Here is a 9,448-nt window from a genome sequence, read left to right on the forward strand (position 1 = left end):
CTGCAAATCTACCAAGACCTGGCCGTCCCTCTAAACTTTCAGCTCATACAAGGAGAAGACTGATCAGAGATGCAGCCAAGAGGCCCATGATCACTCTGGATGAACTGCAGAGATCTACAGCTGAGGTGGGAGACTCTGTCCATAGGACAACAATCAGTCGTTTATTGCACAAATCTGGCCTTTATGGAAGAGTGGCAAGAAGAAATCCATTTCTTAAAGATATCCATAAAAAGTGTTGTTTAAAGTTTGCCACAAGCCACCTGGGAGACACACCAAACATGTGGAAGAAGGTGCTCTGGTCAGATGAAACCAAAATTGAACTTTTTGGCAACAATGCAAAACGTTATGTTTGGCGTAAAAGCAACACAGCTCATCACACTGAACACACCATCCCCACTGTCAAACATGGTGGTGGCAGCATCATGGTTTGGGCCTGCTTTTCTTCAGCAGGGACAGGGAAGATGGTTAAAATTGATGGGAAGATGGATGGAGCCAAATACAGGACCATTCTGGAAGAAAACCTGATGGAGTCTGCAAAAGACCTGAGACTGGGACGGAGATTTGTCTTCCAACAAGACAATGATCCAAAACATAAAGCAAAATCTACAATGGAATGGTTCAAAAATAAACATATCCAGGTGTTAGAATGGCCAAGTCAAAGTCCAGACCTGAATCCAATCGAGAATCTGTGGAAAGAACTGAAAACTGCTGTTCACAAATGCTCTCCATCCAACCTCACTGAGCTCGAGCTGTTTTGCAAGGAGGAATGGGAAAAAAATTCAGTCTCTCGATGTGCAAAACTGATAGAGACATACCCCAAGCGACTTACAGCTGTAATCGCAGCAAAAGGTGGCGCTACATAGTATTAACTTAAGGGGACTGAATAATTTTGCACGCCCAATTTTTCAGTTTTTGATTTGTTAAAAAAGTTAGAAATATCCAATAAATGTCGTTCCACTTCATGATTGTGTCCCACTTGTTGTTGATTCTTCACAAAAAAATACAGTTTTATATCTTTATGTTTGAAGCCTGAAATGTGGCAAAAGGTCGCAAAGTTCAATGGGGCCAAATACTTTCGCAAGGCACTGTATATATAAACATTCTACTGGTTGCAAGAATTTTCTATAATCATTTAAATTGAAAAACTCAAAGTTCTGAATATTTTTCACTGAATTCTTTAAACTCACAACCTTAGTTAAGCCTATATTAAAGGACACCTTTTCTTTGGTTCAACTGAACAGCGACATGGGTAACGAATAAACACACACATATATATATATATATAATTTGATTCTAAATAGATTTATTTAATTCAGATTTACAGGGACAAAACACAAGTCAAACACCTCTTGTTACCTGAGTTGTAAAATGAGCAAATGTATTGCAACATACTGTAAAATACTCATGCTGCAATATTACTGGTGCATGTGGGTTGAAATATGGAAATGCTAAATACATATTACATACATATAATAACATAGTAGTACTTATCATTAGACTAGGCCCAGGTTACCTGAGAGACATGATGATAGCAACAGTGATGCAAATTTCAACCCATCCTAATATGACATCAGGGGGAATCCATGGAAGGACCATGGACGTACAGTAGAAGGCTTGCATTGTCATTTATGCAGCTTGTGTAATAGCTATATATTCTAGAATTATAATTGCTACATGGATTTGCAACATTCATAGCATTTTTTGCTAAGCAGCTCCAGTTAGTCAGGTGTGTTGGTATTGTGCCATTATTCATACATTATTACAGTACTTGTGAGAGTCTCCCAACAGTCACTTCCACTATTTGTTCTTGAACTTCAATACACTTGTGTTCCTTCAGATTTCTCATACAGGAGAAGCTCTTCCTGCATTTGGAGCAGTTGTATGGTTTTTCCCCAGTGTGCACTTGCCGGTGAGCCTTGAGATTGTTCGCTTGGCTGAAAGTCTTCCCACACAAAATGCAGAGAAACGGTTTCTCCCCAGTGTGCACGCGTTTGTGGCGAACAAGGTTCTGTGCAAAACTGAAGCACTTCCCACACAGGTCACAGGTATGTGGCCTTTCTCCAGTGTGAGTGCGTAGGTGAAGATTGAGGAAACGCTGTTTGGCGAACTGCTTCTCACACATGGTGCAGCTGAATGGTTTCCCCTCAGTGTGAATGAGCCGGTGAGCGTTATAGTAACTTAGGGAACTGTACCCTTGTCCACATATATCACAGGTAAATGTCTTCTTGCCTGTGTGGACCCGACGATGAGTTTTGAGATTGGTAGCGGTGTGGAAATTCTTTCCGCATTCTTCACAAGAGTGAGTTTTTTTCTCTGTGTGTGTCACCTGGTGCCTTTTCAGATAGTTTGCAGACCGGTAGCATTTTCCACACTCTAAGCAGTCATAGGGTTTGTCCCCACTGTGTATCTTCTGGTGGATCATCAGCGAACTCTTTTGGTTGAAGCTCTTTCCACATACGTCACATACAAACGTTTTCTCACCTGTGTGAATGCGCTGGTGGACTTTGAGATGACTAGCTTGAGTGAAACTCTTCTGGCATATGTCACAGGTGAACGCTTTAACACCAGAGTGAGTCTGCTGGTGTCTGCGGAGGTTAGGCGCTAAACTAAAACATTTGCCACAGATCTCACAGCTAAATGCTTTCTCACCAGTGTGAACTACGTGGTGGGTATTAAGGGCACTTTTCAGGCTGAAGCCTTTTCCGCATTGGTCACACATGTAGGGCTTCTCTCCGGTGTGGGTCCTTCGGTGAGCCTTGAGGCCACTTCTCTGGCTGAATCTATTGCCACATATGTCACAGCTGAAAGGTCGCTCTCCTTTGTGTACAGTCAGCACGTGTACATTTAAACTTCGTCTAGCTGTAAAAGACTTCCCACACGCTGTACACTTAAATGGTCTTTCTCCTGTGTGTACACCCTGGTGTACTATCATATCTCTCTGCCTGGCAAAAACCTTCCCACACTGAGAGCACTTGAATCTCTTCTCTCCTCTGTGTACAGCTATTCTGTGAGCTTTGAGGCTACATTTGGCAGGGAAAGCCTTAGCACACAAAGTACATCTTAATACCTTCTCTTTCTCGCCTTTGAAAACCACCTGGTGTTCTTTAAGCTGGCTCTGGGTGCCAAATATCTTCCCGCAGTATGTGCACTTGAATCGCTTCTCCCTTTTGTGGACTATAACGTGGTGTACTTTGAGACTGCACTTTGCTGTAAAGCCCTTCCCACAATGCGTACACTTAAATGGCCTCTCACCTGTGTGGACAACCTGGTGGGCTTTCAGGTTACTTAGTTTACTAAAAGCCTTCCCACACTGTACACAGCTTAAACATTTGTCTCCTTTGACAGATTTCTGGCCCTGGGTGCGTCTCACTGCACGCAGTCTCATTTGACGTACTGTGGGAGCCGCCATCTTAGCATCATTGGATATGTCTGTGGGCACAGCAGGCTCTAAGTCTTGGTCATCTTGGGCCTTTGCTGGTGAGAGTGGTGTAGTAATCTCCTCCTCTAAGTTGTGTTCAATAGTAGCATCCTCCCCATCCTCTGTCCTGGATTCTCCATCTGGGCAGTAGACATTCCATATTAATATCACTGCGGTTGTGCTGCAGTTTCAGCATTTCATTTAAACTTTCTAAGTTGTGAATATAAGATGTAATGCAGTCAGTTGTCTACATTCAGACTATTCTGAACGCATTGAAAGGTGACTTCATAACTGCTTACCTGTGTGCTCATGTGTGTGTCCTGTCTGGGTGTCCTGTTGCAGGGTACCCTCCTTCAACGTGATCCATTCAGCACATTCCTCCTCCGTCTCTGCAGACTAGACGTGAAATAATAAATCAGTGGAAAGTATCCTTCCCCAAACACACTCTCTCTCTCTCTCTCTGACCTCTAACATTGGCTAGCTACATTCCTTGAATAGCAACTAATTTGCATCCTATTCATATTCAAGATGTTGGTGACCAGTGATATGGATATATGGGAACTTACCGTGCCACTGTTGACTTCAGACAAGTGCACAAATTTAGTCAGGTCTTTTCCTTGGGTCTTCCTGTCCTCTGCATCCACCTCTCCAAGCCCTCCAGTCGACCTCAGATCCCCATCCATCACCTGGAGATTCTCCTTCAGAACCTGATTATCTCTCTGACACACAGACACTTGCAGACGCAGAGAAGCTGTATCCTCATCTATGAGACTAATGATTTTTTGCATGGCCTCTTTGCACAATCTCTTCATGGTGGCAGACAGCTGTATATGGAGAAGACACAAACATATGACACTGACTCTTTTCTTAACTTCTGAGCTAGCTAGTCTCAATGACAATTTTCTGACCCAAGACATGACATAATAATGTCAAACAAACTATTAAGGTTAGCTACTCATACAATTTATTCTATGTAACACACACGTCCGTGCCAACACAATGCAGGCTGGTTAGCTAGGCAAATGTAAACTGTGCTTGTGACCCACTTACCTCAGTCCCAGGGCCAGTGCACTGCCTCTGTGACTCGGTGTAAACGTTTTGACTCGTGCACTCGTCCAACAATTTACTTATTTCCACCACAGCTGCATTTACTAAAAGCCTCATGACGGTGGCCAGTTGATCCTTTAAACGTGACATTTTCCCTGAGATTTTTAAGCCTACATTTAGACAAATTTAACGTTATGATTACGCAGTAGATGCTGTCACATTGTAGTTCACTGGCTAACTATTTCATTCAACAAGATGACATCAGCATCTCGTCAACAACAATAGAAAAGTACTTCCGGGTCTTCTTCTTCTTTGATGAGGTTAACGGAAGTTGAATTCCAACGTGTTGCATTACCGCCACCTACTAGACTGGAGTACAACTCCCTTATACTTTGGTTAAAAAAATATAAATAAAAAAATATAAATACCCTACCATCTAACACTAAAATCACAAAACAAATGTTAAAAAATCAATCAAATAAAAATAACACCATCCTACTCCACTATTTAAATATATTTAGTCCTACCTCATGCCAACCTGAAATAGATGGGACATCACCAATTAACACACCCTGTAACTCTTCTGATGTAAAGTCTCGCATACCCAAATACTTCTCTGCAGCTGCCACCACAACCTCAGTTTTCTGCGAAATACATTCCAACCCTGCAGTAAAGTTGAAAACCATTGCGATAAATGCTAAAAATCAAATTTTCCTGAAACGTACCGTTGGGGTATGAAGTTTACATACACTTAGGTTGGAGTCATTAAAACTCATTTTTCAACCACTCCACACATTTCTTGTTAACAAACTATAGGTTTGGACATCTACTTTGTGCATAACACAAGTCATTTTTCCAACAATTGCTACAGACAGATTATTTCACTTATAATTCACTGCATCACAATTCCAGTGGGTCAGAAGTTTACATCTACTAAGTTGACTGTGCCTTTAAACAGCTTGCAAAATTACAGAAAATGATTTCATGACTTTAGAAGCTTCTGATAGGCTAATTGACATAATTTGAGTCAATTGGTGGTGTACCTGAGGATGTATTCCAAGGCCTTCAAACTCAGTGCCTCTTTGCTTGACATGAGAAAATCAAAAGAAATCAGCCAAGACCTCAGAAAGGAAATTGTAGACCTTCACAAGTCTGGTTCATCCTTGGGAGCAATTTACAAAAACCTGAAGGTACCACGTTCATCTGTACAAACAATAGCACGCAAGTATAAAAACCATGGGACCACACAGTCGCCATACCGCTCAGGAAGGAGACGCGTTCTGTCTCCTAGAGATGAACGTACTTTGGTGCGAAAAGTGCAAATCAATCTCAGAACAACAGCAAAGGACTTTGTAAAGATGGTGGAGGAAACAGGTACAAAAGTATCTATATCCACAGTAAAAACAAGTCCTATATCGACATAATCTGAAAGGCCGCTCAGCAAGGAAGAAGCCACTGCTCCAAAACCGCCATAAAAAAAGCCAGACTATGTTTTGCAACTGCACATGAGGACAAAGATTGTACTTTTTGGAGAAATGTCCTCTGGTTTGATGAAACAAAAATATAACTGTTTTGCCATAATGACCATCGTTATGTTTGGAGGAAAAGGGGGAGGCTTGCAAGCCAAAGAAAAGCATCCCAAATGTGAACCACGGGGGTGGCAGCATCATGTTGTGGGGTTGCTTTGCTGCAGGAGGGACTGGTGCACTTCACAAAATAGATGCCATCATGAGGTATGAAAATTATGTCGATATATTGAAGCAACATCTCAAGACAGTCAGGAATTTAATGCTTGGTCGCAAATGGGTCTTCCAAATGGACAATGACCACAAGCATACTTCCAAAGTTGTGGCAAAATTTAAGGACAACAAAGTCAAGGTATTATCGCAAAGCCCTGACCTCAATCCTATGGAAAATATGTGGGCAGAACTGAAAAAGTGTGTACGAGCAAGGAGGCCTAAAAACCTGACTCAGTTACACCAGCTCTGTCAGGAGGAATGGGCCAAAATTCACCCAACGTATTGTGGGAAGCTTGTGGAAGGCTACCTGAAAAATTTGACCCAAGTTAAACAATTTAAAGGCAATGCTACCAAATACTAATTGAGTGTTTGTAAACTTCTGACCCACTGCGAATGTGATGAAAGAAATAAAAGCTGAAATAAATCATTCTCTCTACTCTTATTCTGAAATTTCACATTCTTAAAATAAAGTGGTGATGCTAACTGACCTAAGACAGGGAATTTTTACTAGGATTAAATGTCAGGAATTGTGAAACTGAGTTTAACTATATTTAGCTAAGGTGTATGTAAACTTCTGATGTCAACTGTATATCCCTTGTTGGCCTATCACTCTGTACTCGTACAGATATACTACTCACACCACTCCTCTCAGGATCCCTCCCCTTGTCCCAACTTCCTCTACTTTCTTTACTGCCTCAGCATATGACAACTTCTGCACTACTCTATCCCTGGAAACCTCAACCTGCTTCTCTCGCACTGGACATTTCTGATCCCCAGCCCCAAAGAACAGACAATGACTCTTCTGTTTCACCACTCTCGCCACCCTGTCTGCATCGCACCAAATGACGAGCATCACAAACACCGGGAATCTTCCCCTTCAGTTGGTCAACTTTTACATTTACTGCTACCCCAGTAATCACTCCTTTCAAAGGCGCCCTTTTCTTGAGAGCAAAACAATTCACATTTCTTGCCCCCATTTGTTTAACGCCAAGCGCCTTCTCCCTCTGACCAGCAGAAACATAAACAATTATCACAAGACCACTTCTGGTTACCCCCACCGATTCCACAGTACCCAATTCTGTTTTCACCCACCCTGAAACCCCAAATAGATCAGCCAAAAGGCAAGGGTCCACTTTTTCCAAAAACCTCACTCCTACTGTCACAGACTCATCATACTTCTGGGTCACGGAATTTCAGAAATGTTCAAAATAAAAAAGTCCCACATGTAATAGTAGGAAAGTGTCAATATCCTCTATTTATTCATGATATATGAAAACAATTGTCTAAACATGAACAATGATTCATTTGCATCACATTTGGGTTTGAAAATATGTTCCAAAGTTAAATAAATTCCACCAATGTGAATCCCTGTATATGGAATACATATTCTGGGTGTCGCAGTAAAAGTTCTGTAGGGAATACTCAGTAGGGTCTGTAGGATGTATATATGGTGTCATTTCATGGGGCACTGAATAATACGGAGTGTTGCTGACCTTTTACTCCACCCATTCCATTGGACACAATGTGAATCACTGTATATGGAATACATATTGGCTTATAGAGCAAAAACCTTTCTACACAATTCTGTGTAGTAGGCTACAATTAATAAATGTGGCTAAAAAATGCTACAAAATCCACCTTCACAATGAGTTTATGCAGATCACTTGATTGGAATAAAACATTTGCAACTGGCTGTCGTGTATCTTCTTCAGCATTGTGGCCTCTTGCCCCTTCCTCTCTCTTCACCGCCTCCACATACGAGATCTGCCGTACAGCCCTGAACCTTGACACCTCAACCACTTTCCCCATAACAGGGTACTCAGGGTAATAGGCGGTAACTAAATCAAATCAAATCGAATTGTATTTGTCACATATTAGCCGAATACAACAGGTTTAGACCTTACCGTGAAATGCTTACTTACAAGCCCATAACCAACAATGCAGTTCAAGCAAGAGTTAAGAAAATATTTACTCAATAAACTAAAGTAAAAAGTAATACAATAAAATAACTATAACGAGGCTATATACAAGCGGTACCGGTACCTAGTCAATGTGCGGGGGTACAGGTTAGTCAACGTAATATGTACATGTAAGTATGGGTAAAGTGACTATGTATAGATGTTAGACAGCGTGTAAGAGCAATGTAAAGACAAATGGGGGGGGGGGGGGGGTCAATGTAAATGGTCTGGGTGGCCATTTGATTAATTGTTCAGTAGTCTTACATCTTGAGGGTAGAAGCTGTTAAGGAGTCTTTTTGTCCTAGACTTGGCACTCAGGTACCGCTTGCCGTGCAGTAGCAGAGAACAGTCTATGACTTGAGTGACTGGAGTCTTTTTTGGGTCTTCCTCTGACACCGCCTAGTATATAGGTCCTGGATGGCAGGAAGCTTGGCCCCAGTGATGTACTGGGAAGTACATACTACCCTCTGTAGCACCTTACGATCAGATGCCGAGCAGTTGCCATACCAGGCGGTGATGCCATCGGTCACGATGCTCTCGATGGTGCAGCTGTAGAACTTTTTGAGGATCCGGGGACCGATGCCAAATCTTTTCAGTCTCCTGAGGGGGAAAATGTGTTGTCGTGCCCTCTTCACAACTGTCTTGGCGTGTTTGGACCATGATAGTTCGCTGCTGATATGGACACCAAGGAACTTGAAACTCCACCGCTCCACTACAGCCCCGTCGATGTTAATGTGGGCCTGTTTGGCCTGCCTTTTCCTGTAGTCCACGATCAGCTATTTTGTTTTGCTCACATTGAGGGAGAGGTTGTTGTCCTGGCACCACACTGCCAGGTCTCTGACCTCCTCCCTATAGGCTGTCTCATCGCTGTCAGTGATCAGGCCTACCACTGTTGTGTTGTCAGCAAACTTAATGATAGTGTTGGAGTCGTGTTTTGCCACGCAGTTTTGGGTGAACAGGGAGTACAGGAGGGGACTAAGCACGCACCCCTGAGGGGCCCCAGTATTGAGAATCAGCGTGGCAGATGTATTGTTGCCTACCCTTACCACCTGTGGGCGGCCCGTCAGGAAGTCCAGGATCCAGTTGCAGAGGGAGGTGTTTAGTCCCAGGGTCCTTAGCTTAGTGATGAGCTTCGTGGACACTATGGTGTTGAACGCTAAGCTGTAGTCAATGAACACCATTCTCACATAGGTGTTCCTTTTGTCCAGGTGGGAAAGGGCATTGTGGAGTGCGATTGAGATTGCGTCGTCTGTGGATCTGTTGGGGCGATATGCGAACTGGAGTGG

General features: G+C 42.7%; 1 protein-coding gene across 1 annotated transcript; it reads right to left on the bottom strand.

Annotated features, from left to right (window-relative positions):
- Positions 1-1,286: 1,286 nt before the first annotated feature.
- Positions 1,287-4,762, bottom strand: LOC110502372 (uncharacterized). Its single transcript, XM_021580340.3, has 4 exons — positions 4,469-4,762; positions 3,985-4,242; positions 3,718-3,814; positions 1,287-3,558 (listed from the first exon to the last, which is right to left on the bottom strand). The coding sequence occupies exons 1-4, from the start codon at positions 4,613-4,615 to the stop codon at positions 1,760-1,762; spliced, it is 2,301 nt and encodes a 766-aa protein (XP_021436015.2). The 5' UTR covers positions 4,616-4,762; the 3' UTR covers positions 1,287-1,759.
- Positions 4,763-9,448: the final 4,686 nt, after the last annotated feature.

The sequence above is a fragment of the Oncorhynchus mykiss genome, chromosome 23, assembly GCF_057628025.1.
Source record: "Oncorhynchus mykiss isolate SJ-2025 chromosome 23, ASM5762802v1, whole genome shotgun sequence".
Taxonomy (NCBI): domain Eukaryota; kingdom Metazoa; phylum Chordata; class Actinopteri; order Salmoniformes; family Salmonidae; genus Oncorhynchus; species Oncorhynchus mykiss.